Source organism: Mustela erminea, chromosome X (assembly GCF_009829155.1).
Source record: "Mustela erminea isolate mMusErm1 chromosome X, mMusErm1.Pri, whole genome shotgun sequence".
Classification (NCBI taxonomy): Eukaryota; Metazoa; Chordata; class Mammalia; order Carnivora; family Mustelidae; genus Mustela; species Mustela erminea.
The window spans coordinates 14,430,080-14,456,999 of record NC_045635.1 but is presented as its reverse complement, the minus strand read 5'-3'; the positions used below and the strand labels follow the sequence as shown (position 1 = coordinate 14,456,999).

Below are 26,920 nucleotides of genomic sequence, written 5' to 3'. Positions count from 1 at the left end.
TTTATATGAGCAGGAAAGAACAGAAAATGAAGAAACTCACGTTAGGATAATAGTTTTGTGACATTTTTGCTTCAGTTATATATAGGATGTTCTGTATGTGGATACTGGATCAGAATGTAAAAAAATATTTCTGTGGGTCTCTGTAGAAAAATTTGGGAAAATGCTGCCTAGAGCTTCTGAAAGGCCATATGTGCCTTCACGGTAAATTTCTCTACTTGTCTATATTTAGGTGACCAATAGTTTAGACTTAAAACCTAATGACTACCGAGATGCTTTATTTATTTTTATTTTATACATTACTTTCTTTTTAATGTTTTATTTAAAATTTTCTTGCCCAGCATAGGGTAATTTTAATACTCCATCTGAAATGGTCTGGATGTAACCAAGGACTCCAACTATGGAATTTCTTCTTGAAAAGCTTTTATTCTTCAAATGAATTATTTTAAATATAACATCATTTTCTTCATACTATCTACATACCACTTATCCTTGTATTTCTAATTGACTGTAAACCGGAGATCACAATAACCAATTCCAAAGCCCTTCAAACAGCAATTACTACTTGTGTGAACTCACAAAAATATTTACTTCAAATTGGTCTTCTCATTTTAATAATATTTAGGAATAGCATAAATAGCATGCCTTCTACTCAGCATCTGAAGCAAGATTTCCACAATGCTGACTGTACCTTAAAATATAAGATAAATTTTCTAATATCATGAGATATGAAAAGATTCACACAAAAGGAGCCAAATGTTCCAAAGCAAAGTATGATAACAAATAAGCTATACTCGCTTTCTGAGATGGAGACTTTAAAATTTCAGGAGCAAAGTCTAGTTAGCTAGATCCTATCTCTTCCACATCCTATTCACAAGGACTAAATATAAAAAGGAAAAAAAAAAATATATATATATATACCTTCACTGTCCTTGAATTTCTTGATTGCCACAATTTCATGCGTTTCCTGCAAAAAAAAAAAAAAAAAAAGAGGCAGAAAGTCATTTCCCAGTGTTTTCGAAACCGGGAATCCCAATTGTCTGGGGGTATATTCGGGGATAGTATAGCAAGAAACCAGAAAGTAAACAAACAGACCCTCTTCTCTCTCAGTCCCTCATTTCCTGGTTCCAAAATTCTCTTTCTTACCACCCTACAGACATTGTCAGGAAAGGAAAAAAAATAAGGGGATGAGAGAAGGGGACCAAGAGAGGAGATTGGTGATAGACCATGGACAAACCAGAAGTGTCGATGTCTTGAGGCTACACAAAAATGCCAGGATGACTGACAATACAATATACCATCATTTGTTACTTCCATTTGAAACTCAGAGAAACATTTTAATTGGGCTTCTAGAGCAGAGAAAAGGCTTCTGCATGACTCGGTAGTTGATGGTAGTAGATTTCCCCTTGAAAGTTTCCTCCCTTCACTTAACTTTTTGTAACAAACCGATCTAGTTCACTAGTTCTCCCTATTGATGGTCATTTCAATGCAAAAGAGAGATAAACATCTGCCACCAAATACCAATCACTACCTCCTTCCTGCCCTTATTTTGCTCTCCTGAACAGAAGCAGTTTGTGAGCAGGACCCTACTTTAAACTGAAACATGTCAAAAAAATCCAAGGGCTGGAAAGGAAACGGAAATGCTCAGAACTAAGCACCATGAGGTCACACAACTCATGTCTAATTCTGGTCTATAAAAGGAATAAAAAAAGCTTTTGGCAAAATAATATATAGATTCTTCAAAGCCAACATGTGATACAGGAAGGTCTTCTGAATGACTCAGGTCTGCTTTTTTGTAGTGAAAGTGGGTATACTTTCAGATCTGGAGGAGCAAACCTTTAAATAAAAGAGTATCCCCACATCAAAACAAAGGCTTTAAAAATGCACACAATAGCAGGCAATAATCAACAAGGTATAAATCATTAACTTATTAAAAATAAACACTTTTCTTTAGTTGTTTATAAAAGCAAAGGGGGATCATGAAAGCAGTGGTGGGGTGGGGTGAGAAATGACCATTTCTTAATTCTTATGCTCAACAACAAACCCTGAGTCGTAACTAGGTCTGTAAAATCAAATCCTCTCTGTTTTGCATCTGCCCCTTGAAATAAGAAAATATCAGCTTTCATCTTTGTTATAGGAAAAAAAAAATTCATCTGAAAGTGCTATAGGCTACTGAGGAAAAAGCTTGTTAAGAGTATTACATTTTTGTTGTTAATGGAGGACTGATAGGATTGTAGAGTACAGACAGCTTCTGGGATATAATTTTTTTGTACTTGGCCTTCCAGGTACTTTCTGATATTGGAAGTGTTTCCTTATTGGGAAGAAATAACGGCAAATTTAAAGTGATATGGGGGATATCGGCTAGAATATTAGTATAGGTAGTAGCAGGTACGTCTGCTAGGTATGCTACGCCCTCTTAACACAGTGATAACCATTTTCATACCCTGCTCCTTTTCAACAGGCTAGCCAGCCACCGATGAATGGCATAAGATTAAGAACAAACACTATCAGGAAACTTGGCTCCAGACACAAAGAGGCAGCATGATATGCATCCTGGAAGAGAGTAAAACTGCTTACATTTTGGGGCACCTGGGTGGCTCAGTCTATTAAAAGTCTGTCTTTGGCTCAGGTCACAATCCCAGGTCCCGATATCCAGTCCCATGTAGAGCCCTGTATTGAGCCCTGTATTGTGCCCCCTGCTCAGCAAGGAGTCTGCTTCTCCCTCTACCCCTACCCCTGCTCTCTCTCTAGTAAATAAAAATAAAATCTTACCAAACCAAACAAAACAAAAACAAAAAAACCTGCTTGCATTTCAGCTGAGACATCTTCCAAGTCATACCACCCAAGGCATTTTTAAAAATTTAAATTTAATTAACATACAAAGTATTATTGGTTCCAGAGGTAGAGGTAATTCATCTGTCTTATATAATACCCAGTGCTCACTACATCACATGCCAACACATCTTTTTATTGCATCCTAAATATTAACTTTGTCTGATTTTATAAAAGGTCTTGCTTAATTCAAATTCGCCCAGGATAGGACTACAAATTTACATTTACAACAAACTTATTTACATCATCTTGAAGAAAGATATTGATTAATTTCTGGCATCTTGTAAATAGAATCCACTGTATAAAAGTTACCTGAAAATGGGTCAAATAAAATTAAGCATTTACTCTTTTATTTTTCCTTTCATCAATACCATGGAAATCCTGTCTCAACACACACACACACACACACACACACACACACACACACACTCTCTCTCTCTCTCTCTCTCTCTCAGTCAATACAGTTTACATATTTACTTAAAGAATGAAACAAAACAGATGAAGTTTTCTACATAAAATCAACTCAATCTTTAGTGGAAACTACATGCATTTAAGAGCAGAAGATACTGGAAAGAATTTAACATTTTACTTTTATTCAAACTGCTTAAAAAATAATGTAAACTCATTATATAAAACATAAAACATAAAAGGCATAATAACCCTTGCTAGCATTTTGGTTTATTTTTTCCCAGTAAAATTTTCTCAAATTGGAACAGTAATATTAATATACAATGTTTTATGTTTTTATTTCACTTGATATTGTATGAGATACATTTTAACCTGTCATTAAATAATTTTAAAACAATTATTTTTTAATGGATTGTTATTTAACTGTCAATACTTCAACATCTGCATCTTTATTCCCATAAATTCTGCAGGTGATATATCTGGGTCCAACAGTATGAACATTAAAGGCTCCTAATACTGCCAAAACATATACAAAAATATATCATCTCACGGTTCCCTTCAGCAATATATAAGAACACCCACTCTATAACCATAACCAATAGTAAATACAATCACTGAAAAAAGTATTCAGACATCAGTGAGGTCACAGAAGTTTTATTCTATCAATTGGTAAGTGGAAAAAAAGTCCACTAAGCTTAATATTTTTCTTGATGATTCATGGATGTGAACCTGTTGCCAAATTTTGTTACAAATATCTTCCCCAGATTGTTGTGGTCATTAAATTATTTAGGGTTTGGTTGTTGTTGAATGTAACTTATAATTACACATTTATTGATTTGTTTATAGTCACATTTATTGATATATGCCTTTATGTTCACTACTTTTGTGTTCAAAGTCCTTACTTAGCCTGAGTATGGTTAATATTCATACACATTTATTTATTATTAAAAGATTTTATTTATTTATTTGACAGAGAGATCACAAGTAGGCAGAGAGACAGGCAGAGGGGGAGGAGGAAGCAGGCTCCCTGCTGAGCAGAGAGCCCTACACGGGGCTCAATCCCAGGACCCTGAGATCATGACTTGAGCTGAAGGCAGAGAGGCTTAACCCACTGAGTCACCCAGGCACCCCTCATCCACCTTTATGTCTCAATATTTAAATAATTTAATTTCTTTCCTTAACCTTTATCTACCTGTCATTTAATATATGATATGGTGAAGGAATCTGTATTTAATATAATTCTAAATACTGAATCAACTTTCCCGACACTCTTTACCATGGATTTTTAGTTCTTTGTTGTATCTTAGCATTCTTACATATATACTCTATTTTCTTTCAGAGCTTTCTAGTTTAGTCTAGATGATTGATCTGCTGACTCTTATGTTAGAACCAACGTAAATTATTGTGACTTGTTTTATTTATTTATTTTTATTTAAGAGACAGAAAGAGCACACATAAGCACACATAAGAGGGGAAGGGAAAAGAAAGGGGAAAGAATCTCAAGCAGATTCCACATGCTGAGCCCTACACGGGGCTTGATCCCACAACCCTGAGATCATGACCTGAGCTGAAACCATGAGTTGAACACTTAACCGACTGAGCCACCCAGGTGCCCCTACTGTGATCTGTTTTAAATTCATCTGGGATTATAGACCCTGGTAGTTCTTTTACCATTTTGTCTAATTTATTTTTGAGAATAGATTTTGGCTGTTTTATTTAATTTATAATTATATACCCATGAGTAATTATATGTAATCTATATTTTTTGTATATTTTATTGCCTTCAGTCTTTACCTCTAGTCTTTGTCTACCGTGGTTTTCATATTTTTGTAGAGCTTGATTTGCATTAAGTTTTTGCTCAGTGTGCATCTTTGAATAGCTTTCTAAAGAAGTACCTATTTTCCAAGTCATTACATGTGTGCGTGTCCCCACACATGATTGGCAACTTGGCAGGCATAGAATTCTTGGGAAGGCAACCTTATGCTCTCCATTTTCAGGATCCCTGTAAAGTTCTATCACTGCAAAGCCCTGGAAAGTGCCATTCACATCACAGACATTGTAGGTTTGTATGTTTATTGAAGCAATCTTCCAGTACATAGGAGTAAAAAGTCTATAACAAAATCCATGTACTTCCTCTTCTCCATATACTTTCTTCTCCTTCTAAGAGGGAGAAAATGGAGTCTGAGGCCCATCTGATTTTTGTTCCAACATACGTAACTTTGATTCTGCCTAGATCCTATTAGGGCTTTTCCTTGGAATAAAAATTTTAAATTACCAGAATATACCTAGAAGAGAGTGTGTGTGGGGGGGTTGAACTAATATTAGCTGGAAATCAATGAAATTAGAAAAATTTTCTTCTAGCAACTTTAAATGTTGTTTCTACACCTGTTTTCCTAGTATTTTTCTTTTTCTTTTTTTTTTAAAGATTTTATTTATTTATTTGACAGAGAGAGATCACAAGCAGGCAGAGAGGCAGGCAGAGAGAGGGGCGGAAGCAGGCTCCCCGCTGAGCAGAGAGCCCGATGTGGGGCTCGATCCCAGGACCCCGAGATCATGACCTGAGCCGAAAGCAGAGGCTTTAACCCACTGAGCCACCCAGGTGCCCCTGTTTTCCTAGTATTTTTCTCTAGAAACCTTGTAACTTTTAGATTTGCTCTCTCATTGTTGCTTTGTATGTTTTATTCACTACTGCGTAAGTGCCTAGAACAGCAGGCACGTAGTAGGTTCAGTAAGTATTTCATGAGTGAATTAATCAAAACTGCTATATCAATTTTGTTCTTTTATTTCCTCCATTTTAGGTTTCTCTATCATCCTATCTCAGTTGACTTGGACTTCAAATTTTGCCTTGTTTCAGCTTGCTCTCACTATAGAGGTCATATCCTCCTGGCTCTCCTTCGGGAGACTGTATCTGCTTGTTACAAAAAATTATTTTTAGAAAGATGCGTTGCTTCTAAATCTTCAGAGCAGTGTTTTCTTTATCTTCCCATGTCTTTTCATAGGGTACACGTCCCTGCCCCCTGCTTTTTAAAAACTCATCCCTATTAAGATTGGAAGAGATTCACTAGGTCTGGCATCTGAAAGGCTAGTTGGGGGGTTTTCAGCCACTGAGGCTTCAAATGCAGTTTGATGCACCTGAGACCAAGGTCAAAACCTGGATTCCCATCACATTTGTTCTCATTGGGTTGGCTGGGCTGAGGCTGGATCACCTGTGCAGAGTTGTGAGAACAAGCTGTTTGCTGAACCCACACTTCCTAGCACATCCTGCTCCCTCTCCTCTACATTCACCACACCTTGCCAAGGGGGTCTGTGAATCCTAGGCTGCAACTTGCTGCTTCCAATCTTTCTCTGCTTTTTGCCATACTGTATTTGGGGTGCTTAGTCTCTGAAAAGATCTGGCAATACAGGTGCTGATGAGGGCTAGTTGGGGGACGGAGAACTCCAGCTCCCTCAGGGTCAAATAACAGTTAGCGCCATGAGATGGCTGCCTGTGTCCAGCTCGAGTGGGCATGGGTCCAACCAAACCTTTTGCTACTTCATTTTGACAGTTTGCCCCAGTCTGGCTCAGAAAGTAGAATAAGGAGCATGATGTTCAAGGCTGTATTTTTCAATCCATCTCCCTGACTTTGCCAACAATCTTCAATTTTTAGTTTCTTAATTTACAGAAATTTCATGAGTTTTTTGGCTTTTTTTTTTTTTTTTAATCTCTTCATGGGTATTTAATGGAGAGGTAAGAGATGACACACCAAGGTTTATTACTTGTACTACCACCCTGAGATGCTACACATAATATGGGTGTAGACAAAGAAGAAAAATACATGAAAAATAGCTCTAAAGAACTGTGTTTTAAATTCAATTTATTCCCAAAAGCTTGCCATTGCCCCCACAACGTCTGCAACAGAATGTCACCAGCTGTAGTCAGCATGATAGGCATAATTTTCTACTTGTTTCAGTATCTTACTTTGTTTAAACAATGAGTTAGTTAAAAGCTGACATTTTGAACAACAAACTAAGGATGTGCTAAAAATATATAAGTAAACCATTAATGATAATTCCATACCTCACCCTTAATTTTGTCTCAAAATTGAAATTATATTATTTTGGAATGCAAAAAGATAGAGGTTCCTAAATTGTGCTGCTATCTCCATGTGTGAACAAGCTATATCAAGGCATTTAACATTTACCAAAATAAATTTCCTCAGCTGAAAAAAAAAAAAAGATTAGAAAGAGAATGAAAAATAAATTTTATGAGTAGTAAAAAATAGAAAAATATCCAGAGGACCTATATTTCTTCCAGTATTGTCAAGATCTCCACCCCATAAAAATCATGCCTCAATCACTGAACAACCATCCTGGACACAGAGACTTGTAACCAAAACTTACTTCTGCTAGTAGTGACTGTCTACACTTACCTAGTCATTGGTTTATGGCCAGAACCAACTATTCCTTAAAATGATGGCAAAGCAACTAATTGGTAATAACAATCATAAAATTTACTAAGTTACTTAAAATGCGGTTATATAACTTGACTTAATTATGCTCTGGAACAGTGAATTCTCTAAATTGATGATATACTTAACAAGGAACTATCAGGAATCATTACTTTAAATGTTTTGCTCTGTAATTTAAAACATCCAAAATGCATCATAAAAGAAAACAGAAAAAAAAAGTGATTTTAGTTTACTATTCATAGATTCATGGATTCATGGATTCCTATACAATTCATTTGAAATTATTCCCTGATGAAGCCATTCCTTGGGAGAAACTCTTTATTTCTTAATCCAAGTAGCAGTAAATACAGTTTGACACTAAAGTATTCTAAAATATTTCAATCCATGATGTATATGTAAATATCCCAACTGTCTTAAGTTCTTTTACAGATTGACATGTGCCTCCCTCATCCCTCAGCAGGAGCAAAACCCTACAAAAATGTAGGCACTGTTACCAGATAGGCCAATATGGTACCTGAAAAAGCAAGCTTTATTTTGATTATTTAAGTACTTTGCACCAGGCCCTGTACTCAGTGCTTCCAATGTATTATCTCATTTAATCCTCAAATCACTCTCTGAAGAGGATCCTACCATCATGCTCATTTTATAGATGAGGATAGACTGAGTTGTGTGGGGTTTTGTTTGTTTTTGTTTTCTGAGTACAGCTGACACACAATGCCACCTTAGTTTCAGGTGTATAACATGGTGACTCAACACTGAGTTTTGATGAGGTTCCGTAACTTACCCCAAGATCATATGGCTAAGAAGTAACACAGCTAAGATTTTAAACTCAGGAAATCTGATTGTGGAGGCCATTTCTCATCCATGGTCATGCTATACCACCCTTGCCAAGCCATAGATACAAATTTTGCTGTTAAAAAGGATATATTCTGAAACATACGCACGTATCTCCACACTGGGGAGGCATCACTATTTCTCATCTGTGTTTTTCTTAAAAATATGTTATCACCAATAAAAATGTTGAAATAATTTTCTAATGTCTGTTATAAAATTTATACACTTCAAAGTATGTGCAAAAATTCGTTATTTCTATCTTTTTTTTTTAAGATTTTATTTATTTATTTGGCAGACAGATCACAAGCAGGCAGAGAGGCAGGCAGAGAGAGAGGAAGGGAAGCAGGCTCCCTGCCAAGCAGAGAGCCTGATGTGGGGCTCGATCCCAGGACCCTGAGATCATGACCTGAGCCGAAGGCAGAGGCTTTAACCCACTGAGCCACCCAGGTGCCCCTCGTTATTTCTATCTTTATCTTTATTCTGATTCTTAGGTCACAGAATCCTTCTAAAGTAACAATTACTTTTAACATTATGAGCAAAATTATAAAATGGGAGTAAATTCAAGGACAGGATACATTCCATGGCAGGTTGATACAATGAACTTGACATGTGTTTACCAAATACCATAGAAATACAAGTTATTAACCAGGATACACAAAGATGAAAACTAAATTGCTTTCCAAGAAATCTTGTTACTTGTATTGTTTATTACCTACATACTACCCTTGTTTGCCAATATTAAAAGTTAAATTAACTATTAAAGTGAAGTATTTCAGACCACATCAGGAAGAACAATCTATAGCAAAGAAGGAGAGCATTTCAGTGAGCCATCTATGAACAGTCCACTGGGCCCCTGCTTTATATGAGGTTTTATATGACATCTTAGGTTTGACAGGAGTAAATGAAGCATCTCATATACACAGAAGCTTTTGTGTTGGTATGTAATAATGCATGTCAATAAATTAAAGTTTATGACAATAGTTTAAAAGTACAACCAATGTTATAGGATATGCCACAGGAGTTTGAAACAGATCGATCATGTAAATATACAGAAAAAGTATCAGATGTAAGTCAATAATATGTCGATTTGCTTCTGATCATTCTTTCTCCAGAGGTAACTTCTATCCTGAAACTGTTACATACCACTCCTTTGTACATTTTTATTATTACAAATGGATTTATCCATAAGCAATTTTACTACTGTTTTGAACACATAAAATCACGTAAGTGGCATGTTACTGTGAGCATCTTTTTGCAACAGCTTTTTGTTTTTAAGCACAACATTGTATTTCTGAGATGTAAACAAAATCTAGTTCAGTGGCACTCAACTGGGGACACTGTGCACCTCCCCACACAGCAGGGACATCCGACAATGTCCAGAAATCCTTTTGTTTGTCACAACGGGGTGGAGTGGAGGCTACTAGCATCTACTGGGTAGAGTCCAGGACTGCTGCTGAACATTCTACAGTGCATAGGACAACCCCATGACAAAGAATTACCCACTTCCAAATGTCGAAAGTTGCTGGCATCGAAAAACTCTGCTCTAGTTTATTTATTGTAACTGTTTTGCAGTGTTCCACTGTAAACACTACCCCTTAAAAGAGAGAGTGACCACTTTTTGAGATCAAATAAAGCTTTAGAAAAGAATAATATACTATGAAAAGAAATTTTAGGTGAAAATGAGATGATTAAAAGACTAATTCTCCAAAACTTATTAAAGCAATTAATCATGGCACTAAAATGTCTACACTCATCTCATTTTCATAAAATGATTACTTTTATAATAACTTTTGTAATATGGCCCCATTCAAACATCATATAGTGAAATATACTAAAAGATGTATATTTTTTACCTTTTTGTTAAAAATTCAGTGACACTGTTCAGCTGGCCCAAAACAATTTGGCAGTCACACAAAGTCTACACCAAAAACTAGCAAAACTGCTCCAAAGGTTCATATTATAGGGATATTGTTACAGGAAATACTGGTATAAATTCTAAACTGTCCATTATTTGTATGGTAAGAGCATTTCACCAAAACTCTTACATTTTAAAAAGCATTACAAGGAAAATTCACAATCAATTTACTTCAATGCTCAGCTTCTAAAAAGAAGATAGTCTCATGAAAATATTAATACATTATCTAGAACAGGAGAGAGCAAGCACACAGCGAAAAGGAAGATGTGGGAAGTAGAATCTTAAGACTCACATAGAAAACAACTGCCTTCAAGCCAAGTCAGTAATAAAATTTCTATATAACAAAACCTAGTTTCTCATTTATTTCCATTAAAACATCATATCCCTTCTACCCTCCTCTGGGCTGGATATGCCCTCCAGAAATCTTTACTGAGATGTAAGATGACAATAAATGAAGTATAAAATATCTAGATAGAATGCCTAACCAACTACTCCCTCTTTTCCCTCTCTGAACCTGGTCCTGTCTCCTGTCCCCATATCTCAGTGAACAGGTAAGTATCTAGCTAGGTATTTAGGATCACTTTTGACATCTCCCTTGTCTGTACCCCAAAATACATCCAAGAGCTATTGAATTTTGCCTCCTAAATATTTTTCAAATTGGTCCACAGTTCTTCTCTACCTGACTCCCATCCTAATTCCAGCCCTTCCCATGCCTACTTGGAGTACTACCTAGCTTCCTAACCCTTCTAATAATGTCTGCCACTGGGAGAGCCTGGTAGCCATTTGGAAATGGAAATCTGCTTTCACTCCACCACTCCCATTAAAACTGTCCCCAAACTCCCTTGCCCTAAAGACTATGTCAAAACCCCTCCAAGTGGCCAGCAAGTCCCGTCCAGGGACCACTCCAGAAATGCCTTCCAGCCTCCTCTCCCTAGGTCTCCCTAGCTTGGTGAGCCCCAGCTATCAACACCAAGAGCTCCCCTGCTGTAGTTCCTTCTACTCCTAAAAGTTTTGCCCTACTCAACCCTAAATTACTCCTGTCTCAGACCTTGGCACAAATCATCACTTACTCAGGGAAGCCCTCCCACAGCCTGTGACTAAGTTCAAAGCCCCATATGTTCTCTTAGCAAACATCTCTTCGTAATTATTAAAGTGACACCTTCACATACTTTATGACCACCTGGATAAAGTCTGACTCCACCACTGGACTACAGGCATGTGGGTGAAAAATAACATATGACTGGTTCAAAAGTGAACTACACAAGAGAGAGGCAGATCCAGTGCAAAAGTCTCACTGTACAGCAGCGCCAATTCAAAATTTACATCTGCTGGCCCAAGTCATGCTTCTCCTCGGATAAAACTTACTAATTCCACTATAGTCTAACAGAGAAACACTTTTGCCTACCATAATTTTTTTTTAAAGGCCTTCTTTGGGATATAAGGATTTTTAAAAAAATAAAAAGATTTTATTTATTTATTTGACAGAGAGAGATCACAAGTAGGCAGAGAAGCAGGCAGAGAGAGAGGAGGAAACAGGCTCCCTGCTGAGCAGAGAACCCAATGTGGGGCTCAATCCCAGGACCCTGGGATCACGACCTGAGCCGAAGGCAGAGGCTTAACCCACTGAGCCACCCAGGTGCCCTAAGGAAATTTTTTTTAAAGACAATAAAACATGAGAATAAAGAATACACAAATACACATTTAAGTTTTTTAAAGAACAGTATATCCCTAGGAGACATATTAAGCTAGACCTGTCTCCTTCTTTCTTCAAAAAGCTTCAAAAAAATGAAGATAATAAAACGTAAGACCCGGGGCGCCTGGGTGGCTCAGTGGGTTAAAGCCTCTGCCTTCAGCTCAGGTCATGATCCCAGGGTCCTGGGATCGAGCCCCACATCAGGCTCTCTGCTCAGCAGGGAGCCTGCTTCCTCCTCTCTCTCTGCCTGCCTCTCAGCTACTTGTAATCTCTGCTGGTCAAATAAATAAATAAAATCTTAAAAAAAAAAAAAAATAAGACCCTTCAAAATTTCATCTGGCCCTTTCCAAAAACCTTTTAGTAGGCAAGTATTTGAGTAAGCTCTTAAAATCCCAAAGGAATTATAGTGTCTTGATTAAAAACCAGTTTTGTGAGGTACCTGGGTGCCTCAGTCTGTTAAACAGCTGCCTTCAGCTCAAGTCATGATCCCAAGGTCCTGAGGTGGAGCCCACCCACATCCTTGGGTTCTCTGCTAGGCAGGCAGTCTGCTGCTCCCTCTCCCTTCTCTCCCTTTGCCCCTCCCCCTGCTCATGCTCTCTCTCAGTCTCTCTCAAACAAATAAAGTCTTTTAAAAAATAAATAAAAAACCCATTTTGCTATTTGGCTACTCTGGTCTCCCTACAGATCATAAAAATGCACTGCAAAACTGATACTGCTCTCTTTCTGTTAAAATTTCTTTAAAAAAAAAAACCTTTTTCAGCATGAAATGGCTACAGTTACAAGGTTGTCAATATTTATCAAGTTACACATGAAGGCTTACTAAATTAAAAAATCAGTATTTACTGATTTATTTCTCCACCTGAAACAACAGAATAAAGATTGTTATTCTTCATCATCACCTCTACTCCATCCTGAGACAAAGCTAGTGAGATTTCTTCTAACCTAGAAAAACACAATATGAAAACAGATATGTTACATAACTACTAATATCTAATATTTGTGTGATATGAAACATTCCCAATGATGGAAAGAGTCGCAGATCTGAGAACGGGCTAACACAGTGCTTACGGTGCTATTTAGTATCATGGTTGCCAAATCCTTAGTGCAAATGTGCTACAAACATCCAGTAATTTTGTATTAGTGGTGTTTGGGGGAGGTCAAAGAAAAGGAGTAAAGCCTGGGCTCATGTGGAACAGAAAGAAGGTTAAGAGCCTCTGGAGGTGAGAAAAAAGACCATGAGTTTTGTGGGAAGAGAAAATCAAAGGGAGAGGCTCTCTCTTATAAATGTAAGCCACACTGGGTTTTGTTTTGTTTTGTTTGTTTTAAGGTTTTACTTATTTATTTGTGGAGAGAGAAAAGTGCCCAAGCAGAGAGGAGGGGCAGAGAGGGAAGCAGACTCCCCAATGAGCAAGGAGCACGACGCGGGACTCATGCTCTGAGATCATGACCTGAGTCCATGGCAGACACTCAACCAACTTAGCCACCCAGGTGCCCCTATAAGCCACATTCTTAAGGAGACCACTGGAATTCCTACACTAAAGTCTTCAACTATTTTTACTTGAATAAAAATAAATATATCCTGTAATAGTGTGAGACTTAAGGCCACAAATATAATAAAAACCACAGAAGTCTGTGAACATTTAGTTGATAAATATAAGCAAACCCACATACCCGGAAAGCCCTTATAAGTACTTCTAATGGGCCCAGAATGTCTGTTGGTGAATCAGCATCAACCTGGACATTGGCTATTAATATCAAAGGATGTAACCATGATGAGTTAAGGAAACTAGTTCACTTAAAATGGGCATATCTTACTATATGTAAGAAGGTAGATGCTTATATGTAAATTATACCTCAAAAAGGTTGATTTAAAATGAATTATTTAAGCAGCCATCAAAAAAAAAAAAAAGAAAAGAAAGAAAGACATCTTGCCATTTGCAATGATGTGGATGGAACTAGAGGGTATTATGCCAAACTAAATACGTCAATCAGAGAAAGACATGATCATATGATCTTGCTGATATGTGGAATTTGAGAAACAAGACAGAGGATCATAGGGGAAGAGAGGAATAAATGAAACAAGATGAAACCAGAGAGAGAGAGAGACAAACCATAAAACTCTTAATCTCAGGAAACAAACTGAGGGTTGCTGGAGGGGCATGGGATGGGAGGGATGGGGTGGCGGAGTGATGGACACTGGGGAGGGCATGTGCTGTGGTGAGTGCTGTGAACTGTATAAGGCTGATGAATCTCAGACCTGTACCCCTGAAACATACATTATATGTTAATTTAAAAAAAAAATACTATAAAGAAATAATTTTAAAAAATGATTTAAAAGTAACTCACCTTAAGTTATAGACCAAGATAAGCTTGCTACCCTGTTAATACTATAGATAATAAAAAGTTCAAAAAATAAAATGCAGTTATTAAGACAAAAAATGAGATATCCAAAGAAAAATTTTCACTAACTTCTATGACAGAGCAAATAGCAATCCTTTTCAATAGAGACTTTCAAAACAATTTAGCTCCGTATCTATAGATCATACAAAATTTGATATATACTTTTTACATAACCCTTCAGACATTATATACAGATGCTCTTAAATCACTTTGTCTACCAACCACACTCAGACTGTGGTTATATCCACAAATTTTTAAGAGTATATGGCAATGATGCCTGTCAAAGCATTACAGGTTAGTAATATTAACCATCATGTCTGTACTGTAATTATTGCACAATTGTATTAGAGTTTTACTTCATTTTGACCTTATTTTACAAAAATAAGCAGACAATGAGAAAATGGAAACTTCACCTCTAGTGGTCAATTGAGAAGACAGTATTAATTAGGCATGCCAAATGTAGGCAATCTACATCCTCTATCAGATAATCATAGACTTTGTGTTCTGTAGTGAACAAAGAGTACAAAATTTACATTTAATGTTGGAAATACATAATCAAAGACTAAATCTAAGATGTGCCAAGAAAATGTAGCTTTTTAATTTTCTATAACTTTTAATCTTTCTTTCCAAGCTCTGACCTTGATTTAATTTGCATTCTATAGTAGCTCAGTCTTTTCTGGCTTATAGTCTCTTTCAAGCAAATGCTCAGTCCCCCTCAGATTTTCTCTCTGCTTCTACCACGATGGCAGATGGATGGATGTATGGATGTGGGCTGGGGTTACAGAACTTCACCGTGGTAAGGGAGGGGCTTTCAGATAAATACACGTCCTTGTGCTATCCCCTGGGACTCTAGTCTCCAAAGACAAGGTTCCCTGTAGGCCTGAACCCCAGAACACTGGCTTGAAATTGCCGTTGGACCCCAGGGAGACTGTGGACTCAGGTATGTGCTTTTGGCTTATAGCCCGGGTGTCTGGCCTGGTTGTTTGGCTCCTTCTCAGTTTTAATTGGTGAAGACATCCAGACTCCTCAATTTCATTTATACCGACAACCTGGTTATCAACCACAGTGTTATCAGCTTGCCCCTCAACACAGCATCCCCACTGATAGTTTCACTGGCTCTCAACCCAGATACCTGGAGTGTGCAGTGACTTTGAGATTCCTTAGAGGCCAATCACAAGCTGAAGAGAGACCCAGGAATCTTCTCTCCACCTAACCACAGCATGCCACATTTTAACTCTGCTGCTGCTGCTTCTACTGTGATGAGGCAACTTTGCAAAGCAATTTCCATCAGTTCCATAAGGGGAATGGGGCATAAGCTTCCTTCACTTTTGGCTTTATTCACCCTCAACCTATGGTCTCCCTAAATCCAGAATTTTAGTTCCCTGAGGAAATGGGAGTCAGGGGGAGAGAATGTCAAGACTTGCCTGCCCCACCTCAGCCTCATCTGCTCACACCCCTTTGGCACCTGGAAGGACTGCTTTTCATCTCTCTTTTAAGTCTCCTAATTACTCTTTTAAGAGTAATTTCCCCTCCAAAGAGGCATTCACCCTACTCTCTAACCTGGAACCAAGATAGAAGAAAAAGTCAAAAGAAAAAAACCCAATTTACCGGCCCAAGATACATCACCAGGTATTCCACAAATATTACCTCTGTTAAATATATAAAGATCCAAGTACAATGACAAGGTGGGAAATAGGTCTATTAACTAAAATGGACTAATAGTCAACATAAAAAAAATACAGTCCAAATGAAGACAAAAATCTACTATCTTGTTTTACAAGTGATGGAGCACTTGCTACAGATTTCTTTACTGAAGGAACGAATGATTGTGCCTAGCTTTCTCAGGGCCATTTTTTTCCAGAAAATTGTGTAGGTACCAATGAAGTCAGCATACTTATGTTTTGCAGACACTGGTGAGTAAACAATGTACAGAATGCTAACAATAGTAGAGCTACTACAGGGTAGAGTAGCTCACTGCTTCCTGGGAGTGCTAACAAAAACCAGACCCATGAGTACATACTCATATCTTCTGCTCTAGTCAGAAATATTACTGCTAAAGTGATTATAAAACCACTGCCTAAGAATGTTTGATTCTATTTTGCTTTTACTCATCAATAAGCTGATAAATCATACATGCATATATACAAAATATAAAATCTATAATTCTTGATTTTTGGCCCTACTTTTATTTTTTTTAAGATTTTATTTATTTATTTGACAGCACAAGCAGAAGCAGCAGCAGCAGGCATAGGGAGGGAGAGAAGCAGAGAGCCCAAAGTAGGGCTTGATCCCAGGACCCTCGGATCACAACCTAAGCTGAATGCAGCCGCTTACCTGACTGAGCCACCCAGGCATCCCTGGCCCTACTTTTAAGTCTGCCTATGAAAGAAGAAAAATGAGAATACTGAGAACTGGTGAAGAAAGTCAAAACACCATGTTTTCTTCCAACTCATGAGAAATATGCCTGGGGTTTAGGACAGAAACATGCTTAAGGAAACTCCAAAGTTCAAAAGCAAGAGAAATTATGTTCCATATAATACCTTTAGGCTACTAAGGTGTAAGGTCCTCCAGCTTACTACGATGTTGCCAAAATGTGAAAGACTGACAGGGAGAGTAAGACAAACTCAGAAGCTCTCTGTTCAGACAACTGAACTGGATTACCTCTAGGGACCTCCTGTTCATACATTCCGATAGATACGCTCACACACATGCAGACCAAAATGGTACAACTAAAATCTGAAACAAGTTCCAAGTCATTACTTTTGCAGTAACCATATCCATGTAGAAAACTGAAAATTACATTCAACATAGGTAAGCAACAGTTTCTTTCTTAAAAACTTATTTTCAAAGTATCTAGTTTAGTTAAAACTTTATCTTTTACGCATTGTGCAGAAAACTAGAGAATGCCAGATTCACTTTCTCTTACCATAGAAAGAGATGACTATCAAACATAAAACAGCCTAAATATTTTTGAAAGAGCAAGTCTGGTTAGCCATTATATCCAAGTACCCAGCCCTTTATCTTACATTATGATAGCTACGTAACAAAAATGTCCCCAGGAGCGAACTGTACCATCTCATTGTATAAGCATGGAACTGTTTACCACCATCATAAAGGAAACCGAATGACCTCAAACAAGCCACCTTGAGAGCTAAGGCAGAAGAGAAGGAGAGGACAAAAATCCCAGAAGTGGCCATGCCTTTGCAACAACTGTGCAATAGAAGTCTCAAGCAGTTCACTCTTTTGAGAGAATCAGGCCAAGAAACACTATATACTCTGAACAAAATCCTTGTGTGGCTAGTTATTTGATGTCAAGAATATCACTGAGGCATTCTAGTTGAAATCCTCTTGCAGGAATATTCTCCAAAGACCTCAGTGAGGTCATCAGTTTGCACATAATGGATATTTCGTACATACTCTGCTGTCAATAGTGGGACTGGGGAAAAGAAAGATGTATTACATACCACGCAGCCCAGTAGCTTTGCAAAGCTTCCAGTAAAAGGTGTTAATTACACGCACCATCTCCTAAAAAACTTTAAAACAACAACAACACCCCAAACAACAACTACAACAACAAAAACCCTGCTCCTGTCACACCTAATTATTTGCAGTTTCTCAACTGAAACTTCACACATACTTGTTTACACTCTGCCCCCCACATTCATCCTTTCTTCATTCACTCAATCAACAGTTTTCAAGCTCCTACCCAGTGACAGGTATCGTGCTAAACAAAAACACAAAAACTCAAATAGAGTATTCATTTGGGTAAGGGAGTACCCAGGCAGGTAACTTGTTTTTAGCTGGTAATTAAATCACAAGAAGCCACCCCTGCTTCTTCTGGTTAATTCTTCTTTTTTCTTTAAAACCCTTCTTTGGGAAGCACTCCAAGATCCCCCAGATTATTTTTTATGTTCCTTTTTTGTAGTCCCTAGCACCCTATCCATACCTCCAACTGGGATCTTACCATACCTACATGGGAATCTGGGGTTTGCCATTCAATCTCTCTTCCCACCTAAGGCTGTAAGATCCATAAGCCTAGGCCTTTAACGGAACTCTATGCCCTAAGACCTAACAGGAAGACACTCCAAAAAGGTAGGCTAAATGAGTTAGGCACTTTAGCTGCTCTAAGTACCTCTTAAGGATCTTACAAAGACCAAGAAGAAATGCAGCCAGGGACACACAGAGACTAGAGATATGTAAATTTTAACTAAAAACATCACAGGGGGTGCCTGGGTGGCTCAGTCACTAAGCGTCTGCTTTCACCTCAGGTCACGATCCCAGGGTCCTGGGATTGAGCCCTGCATTGGGCTTCCCTGCTTGGTGGGAAGCCTGTTTCTCCCTCTCCCATTCCTCCTGCTCGTGTTCCCCCTCTCACTATGTCTCTGTCAAACAAATAAGTTTTTTTTAAAAAAAAAATAAAAACATCACAGACAATAAAGACTGAAATAGTATCTTGTTAAAAAGACCAACCACCTGAGTTTTGAAATGAGTGACCTATTTGTTTCTCGATGTTTTCATGCTCTGTCAACCTATGAACTCCTCAAGGGCAGAGAACACATTCTAACCACTATGCTATCATGAGCCTTTTTCTTCCAGAATGTGGGCTCTCCACAGTCATGAACTACGACCTTTTTGTTCTTTATCCCAAACATCCAACAGAACTCACTACCACAGGTGCTTTAACAAATGTCTGCTTAATTAATTAACTTTAAGTTCTAAAGCTCGCTTGTGTGGTTTCTCTTGAGCTAGAACTAACAAAGTTCCCTTTATACATCAACAAAGAATGTATTTAAATGGCACTGATAATAAATCAATATGAATTTGAAAGATCTGCTTCAGATAAATCACATAGTGGGTAAGTGCCTATGGAAATTTAAACAGCAATGACATGAAAAATGCAAGTCAATGAATTAAGAGAAACTATACATTATTCTCTAACAAAACATGACAAATTTTATATTTAATGCTGTGTTTATAAGGAATAGAACAAACTGTTATACTACCTAGTACATAGAATATGTAAATGAAACTTGACTCCACATTTTAAATGAGAAAATTTAAATTTTCCCTGAAGAAGCATGGTAAACGGCAGCATGAATCACTCCTGAAAAGAAAAACTTGATTACATTTTAAGTACTTCATAATAAGCCCCAAAAGAATTTAAATCTAATGGCATGGATATTAATATAATAACTTGTGAATCACATCCTTCTATTTGTTCTACTAGCTGTAGTTGAAAAAAAAAAGGCACCTAAAGCAATAGAAAATATCATAAATGTATATAAATGTGACAAATAATAGGTGTGTATAATACAATATAATCTGGCTAAATTTTATCTTGAACTCTAAACAACCTAAAATGCAGAGATTTCTAACAAAATCATTACTTCTTACTTTCTGAAACAAAGCTAAAAAACTGATTATTAGAGGGCTATGTTCCAAACAATTTAAAATACAAGATATGTACTGGTTATTTTTCGTATTCTCATTGCCAGATCTATGTGGTTTCATAAGAAAGGAAACAGAGTGTTTCTAATTAGAAAGTCTTTAATTACATAAAATTACTTAATTGATACCTTTTAGAAACCCAGAAGTACTTCTTTCAGACACAATCTTGGTTTCAAATAAATGATAATAAAAGCAAAGTGAAACTCAAAGGTTGTCACACATCCAGAAGAAGGGTAATAACTTCAGATCTAGAGCCAAACTGCCTGAATTCAAATCACGGCTCTACCACCTAGGAGGTAAGTGACCTTTGACGAGTTAAACTTCTCAGTGCCTCAATTTTCTTTTCTGAAAATTGTATCTAATGTCACTTATTCCTGAGGTTACTATTAGGACTGAATAAGAGGATACAAGTAAAATGCTCAGAACTGCACATGAACTAAATGTCATTACTATTATTACTATCATCAGGGAGAAAGTTCAAAATGCTCTACTTTCGGCATTCCCAAATCACCCAAGCATGTTTCCAAAGGAACTCAGAGAACATGGGGTTTGTTCCTGGGGGTGAAGGGGGGGGTGTCTTCTCCTGTCCCTAGGGAGAATTAACAGTCCTTATTATTATAAAGCGCAGACTCACAAAGGCGGTAGAGCCGAACTTCCCATCCAACAGGCTAATGTCAAGGAGAGCTGAAGTTCCTCCAGGACCGGAGGGTCCTCTGAGACTGGGAGGATCACGGGGCTGGGGCTTCTGCATGAGGCAGAGGGCTGTCCAGGACTTCGGACAGTGGTGTCACTTGGCTAGGTTCCTCCAGTCTGATCATTAAGTACCATAGCCTGGAGAGCTGGGGCCAGGGAAACAATGCCCACTATAGGGTAGTGCCTGGCAAAAGGTTTAATGGTAACCAGAGCAACAAGCAATGGTAACCATGAGAACAACATGGCACTTAAGGATTAGGCCTCTTCCCATTTGGCTGGCACTTCATAAACCAAAACAGGCTTAAGTCAGTCAATGGGAAGCAAAGGAGCTCCAATGCCACAAGGTATGAGCTAGATTTAGTTTCATTTCTAAAATAAAGAATTGTGTTTTCTACCTCAGTGTCATGAGGCAAATTAAAATCTATTTTCACAGGTCTTTAAACTCTTCAAAATGGTGAGGTCTCTGAAGTTAAGGATGACATCTCAGTCCCATCTATATTCCCCAGGGCCAGTCACAGTACCTAATACATGGTTGATTTCAAGAACAAACTGATGTTATCATATAAACCGGTATTTACAGAATTTTCACACACATGTGGAGACTTCTAGTTTTGGTAAAGATGGAGTAGACCCACTTCTCACAGGTCCTTCCTCTTGAAACTAAAAATCCCTACACCAAGCATAGGAAGACAAGGCGGTCAGGACTTGAAGAACATGGTGGCAGTGAGTTCCCAGGGTTTCCCCACTGTTTCCTATGTATCTCCAAAAGAGTACTGGAGAAGTCTCCAACCTAGAACCGACAGGAGGCAAACATAAAGAGGTGCTAAGAAAAGTCTGTTCTCATAGCCGAAAGATCAGGAAAAGGATGGGCTAACAAGAGAAAATCTTCTGGGCAACACTCGCCCTACCCCAGGCAAACATCAATGGAAAAACTGCACTACCATCCCACTGAGGTTTCAGGGGCTGAGCAGATAGACACTTTACTTTCTTTCTCTCTCTCACACACACACACACACATACACCCCTCCAAGGAAGCAGGCGCCAGGGCACTAATCTTCCACCCCCGTCTGGCAGAAGTGGGCACAGCTCCCATTCCCTGCCTGGTCATATTGGCAAGTCCGGTCTAGAGCTGATCTCCCATCTCCCTCCAGGCAGAAGCAGGCAACAGAACTCTGGCCCTTCTGGCACAGCAGTGTCGGCAAGATGGAGCAGAAGCAATAAGGCAGCATGAATCACTGGTCCACTTTTCTCTGGGAAGCTATCAGATGAGGAGGTGAACATCCACCCTATCCTTCTGCAAGGAGACAGTGGGAGTAAGAACAATGTGTGTGTTGTGGGGGGGAGGGCACCCAAGCAGGAAGCTGAACACACCTAGTCAGCCATCAGGTGCCACCCAACAGGGAGGCTGCCTGCTGAACAAAACAAAATAATAAAGAGTCCAGAGTGTCGTAATATCCAAACTGACCAGGATACAATAAAAATATGTAGATCACTCACCACAACCAAGGACCATGAAAGTCACAACTTGAATGAGAAAAAACAAGACACATCACCACAGAAATGAATCAGATGTTAGAATTATTTGACAAGGATTTTAAAGCAATCTTAATAAAACTACTTCAACAAGCAACCCAGAAACACCCATGGGCAGTGATTAAAAATAGCCCCAATAAAAGCCTGCTCTCTCAAGCTAAAGGATCAGGCAAAGAGCAGCCTAGGATGACAGAAAACATTTAGACAATAACCAACCACCCTACTCTAGCTAGATGAAACACTGGCTTCACTCACATCAGTAAGGGCGAAGTGGGGAACATGCCCAACCCCCTGCCAGGGTAGTGCCAGTGAAGGGTACATAAGAAGCCAAACTCCCATTCACATCAGTAACAAGGAGCCCCTCCCCAATAGGTATCAGTGCAAGCTGAAAGAGGAAACTCAACTACCATCCCCATCCGTGCCCTCTACCTTGCAGGGCACTGTCATAAAGGACCAGATAAAACAGAAGATTAAATAAGATAGAGAGTCTAATGACATAATATCCAAAATGTCTGGGTTTCTACAGAAAATCAATCATACTAAGAACTAGGAAAACATCAACATGAATGAGAAAAGACAATCAAAAGATGCTAACACAGAGATGGCAGAATTATTTGACAATAATTTCAAAGTAGCCATAATACAAAGAGATAGTCTCAAAGGAAATTTTAATTACACAGGACTCAATGAATACACATTAAATCAAAATATGTGTGATGCAGCTAAAGCAATACTAACAGAGAAATTTATAGCACTAAACGCACACATTAGAAAAGAGAAAGGCCTCAAATCAATAATATAAAGTCTTACCTCAATACCAAAAAAAGAAATGAGCCCAAAACAAGAAGGTAACAAAGATAAAAGCAGAAATCAGTGAACTCTCAAACAGGAAAAAAAAAAAAAAAACCAAAAAACAAAATTATTTAAAAATTTTAAAAATAAAATCAATGAAGCTAAAACTGGTACTGCTAAAAGATCACAAAAATTGATAAACTTCTAGCAAGACTGATAAAGAAAAGATAAAAACATCAATATCAGGAACAAAACAGGGGAGAGATCCCTAAAATCCCATGGCCATTACCACAAACTTCACACTCCTAAATTTTACAACTTAAGGAAGAGGCCAATTCCTGGAAAACCACAAACTACCATACATAACCAAGATGAAATAAACAATTTAAGTAGTTGTATTTGTTAAATTTGTAATTTTAAATTCCCAATAAAAAAAATCTTCAGGCTCAGATGATTTCACTAGAGAATTCTACCAAACATTTAAGGGAGAATTAATGTCCATTTTACACAATCTCTTCCAGAAATTAGAAGAGGAGGAAATACTTCCCAACTCATTCTATGAGGCTACCAACACAATGATATCAAAACCTGACAAAGCACAAAAAAATAAAGTATAGACCAACAACTCTTACGAACTCACGTACAAAAATCTTCAACAATATACTAGCATTTCAAATTCAGTGATGTATTAAAAGAACTGTACACCATGACCAGTTGGATTTATTCTAGATATGGAAGGCTGATTCAACATTTGAAAACCATGCCAGGGACGCCTGGGTGCCTCAGTTAGCTAAGCGTTTGCCTTCAGCTCAGGTCATGATCCCGGGGTCCTGGGATCAAGTCCCGCATCGGGCTCCCTGCTCAGTGCTGGGCCTGCTTCCCCCTCTCTCTCTCTCTCCCTGCCTGTTGCTCCCCTTGCTTGTGCTTGCTCTTGGTCTTTCTCTCCCTCTGTGTCAAACAAATAAATAAAATCTTAAAAAAAGAAAGAAAGAAAGAAAACCATGTCAACAGATAAAGAAGAAAAATCATATGATCATATCAACAAATACAATAAAAGAATGACAAAATCAAACACCAGTTTATGATTAAGGAAAAAAAACTCTGGCAAACTAGAAATAGAAGGTAAGTTTCTCAGCTTTATAAATATCATCCACAAAACCCTATAGCTAACATATTTAATGTGAAAGACCAAATGCTTTTTCCTTTTCCCAAAGATCAGGAACATGAAAGGAATGTCTGCTCTTATCACTATTATTGAACACAATATCGGAAGTTCTAATCAGAGTAATAAGCCAAGAAAAATAAATAAAAAGCATACAGACTGTAAACAAAAGAATAAACTGACACTATTTGCAGATGACATGATCATCTACACAAAAAAAAATCCTAAGAATCCACTAAAACCTCCTAGAATTATTAAGTTTAGCAAGACTGCAGAATACAAGATCAAGGCACAAAAATCAATCACATTTCTTTTAAGATTTATTTATTTATTTTAGAGAGAGAAACACACAAACATCATGAGCAGGAGGGGGCTGAGTGAGAGGGAGAGAGAGAATCTCAAGCAGACGTTGCGCTGAGCACAGAGCATAACGGGGGCCTCGATCCCAAGACCCTGAGATCATGACCTGAGCCAAAACCAAGAGTCAGTGGCTTAGGGACTGTGCCACCCAGGTACCCCAATCACATTTCTATATGCAAACAACAAAAATGGGACACAGAAGTTAAAAGCAAAACATCATTTACAATTACTTCAAGGAAAGGGGTGTCTAGGAGGCTCAGTCCATTAAGCATCAGACTCTTGACTTCAGCTTGAGGTTGTGATCTCGGGGTCGTGGAACTGATCTTCACGGGGCTGCATGCTCAGCACGGAGTCTGTTTGTCTCTCTCCCTCTGCTCCTCCCCCTGCATTTGCTCACGCACTCTCTCTCCGTGTCTCTAAAATAAAAAGGAGCGCCTGGGTGGCTCAGTCATTAAGTGTCTGCCTTTGGCTCAGGTCATGATCCTAGGGTCCTAGGTTCGAGCCCCGCAATGGGCTCCCTGCTCAGCAGGAAGCCTGCTTCTCCCTTTCTCACTCCCCTTGCCTGTGTTCCCTCTCTCGCTGTGTCTGTCAAATTACTAAACAAATCTTTAAAATAAGTAAATAGATAAATATCTTTTAAAAAGTTACTCCAAGGAAATGAAATCGTCTCACATAAACTTAATGCAATATGTATAGGATCTGTATCCTATAAATTACAAAATGTTAATGAAAAAAACTGAAGAAAGCCTAAGTAAATTGAGAAACATACTATACTCGTGTATTAGAAAACGCAACAAGATGCCAATTTTCCCAAACTGATATATGGCTTTGATGCAATTCCTATCAAAAATCCCAGCAAGTGTTTTGTAGATATAGGCAAATTTATTCTAAAATGAAAACGAAAAGGCACATGACCTGGAATTGCTAAAGAAACTTTGAAAAAGCAGAATAAAGTGAGAGGAATCACTATACCTGACGTTAAGGTTTAGTACAGAGCTACAGAATGGTTATTGAGACAGTGTGGTACTGGCAGAGGGATAAAGAGATCAATAGGGCCACAGAGATATACTAACTGATTTTTGCCTGCAAAAGCAATTCGATTAAGGAAGAAGACACTTTTCCACAAAAGGGGGTGCAACAGCAATTGGACTCCATAGCCAAGAAAGTAAAGAGACAAGACGAGAAGGGAGATGCCTCAACCTAAAATCTCACAACTTATACAAAAATTAACTCAAAATGGAACACGGACTTACACTTACTTAAATGTAAACCTATAAAACGTTTAGAAAACAAAGAAGAAAATCTTTAGGATACAGGACTAGACAAAAAGTTCTTAGACTTACCACAAAAACATAATCCGTAAAAGGAAAAACTGATAGATGATCTTAACAAGATTAAAATAATTTGCTCTGTGGAAAACCTTATTAAGTGATGAAAAAGCTATTAGCAGGGAGAAAATATTTTCAAGCATATCCCACAAAGGATTTTAACCCAGAATATAAATACATATACTTTTTTAACTCTTTGAACTCAATGGTACATAACAAAGAATCCAATTAGAAAACGGATAGAAGAAACAGGTATCTCACTGAAGATACACAGATCCAATTAAGCACATGGAAAGATGCTCAACATTACTAGCCATTAGGAAAAATGCAAATTTAAACCACAATGAGATCATCTACACATCTATTAGAATGGCTAAAATAAAAAACAGTGATAATACCAAATACTGGTGAGCATGGGAAGGAACGAGATCACTCATACATTGTTGATGGGAATGTGAATCACTCTAGAAAAAGAACATGACAGTTTCTTAGAAAACGATATATTCACTTACAACTCAGCAGTTATACTCTGGAGCATTTATCACAGGGAAATGAAAACTTTTGTTCACAAAAAAATCTGTACACAAATGTTCATACAGCTTTATTTGTAATAACCAAGCCTGGAAACAAACTAAAGGTCCTTCAACAGGTGAATAAGCAGTGGTACCTCCATACTATGGACTACTACTCAGCAATTAAAAAAAAAAAAAAAACCCTATTGGTTCATGCTAAAACTTAGATGAGTCTCAAGGGAGTTTTCCTGAGAAAAAAGCCAATCTCAAAAGGTTATACACTGAACCATTTCCATTTAAATAGTATCCTTGAAAAGACAAAATTAGAGAGATGAACAGATCGGTGGTTGCAAAGAGTTAGGGAGAGGGGAATGGAGGAGTGCAACTGTGGCTATCAACAGCACAAGGGAGCCTTGTCATAAAACTGTTCTGTACCTTGACTGTGGTGGTCCCGTGAATCTACACCAGTGATAAAAACCATATATGTGTGTGCGCATGTATGTATATATGAGTGCATGTAAAACTGGTGAAATATGAATAAGGCCAATGGATTATATCAATGTCA

At 37.9% G+C, this 26,920-nt stretch overlaps 1 protein-coding gene across 7 annotated transcripts in view; it reads right to left on the bottom strand.

Moving 5' to 3' along the window:
• Positions 1-26,920, bottom strand: part of CDKL5 (cyclin dependent kinase like 5) — a 226,528-nt gene that overhangs the window by 85,337 nt on the left and 114,271 nt on the right. For 4 of the 7 annotated variants that reach the window (XM_032329648.1, XM_032329652.1, XM_032329649.1 and 1 more), the window contains one exon: positions 919-964. In XM_032329648.1, the coding sequence (XP_032185539.1) occupies positions 919-964 (46 nt within the window). Of the gene's footprint in view, positions 1-918; positions 965-20,609; positions 20,928-26,920 lie in introns of those variants that run through there. The other 3 variants (XM_032329650.1, XM_032329647.1, XM_032329651.1) reach the window with 2 other exon arrangements.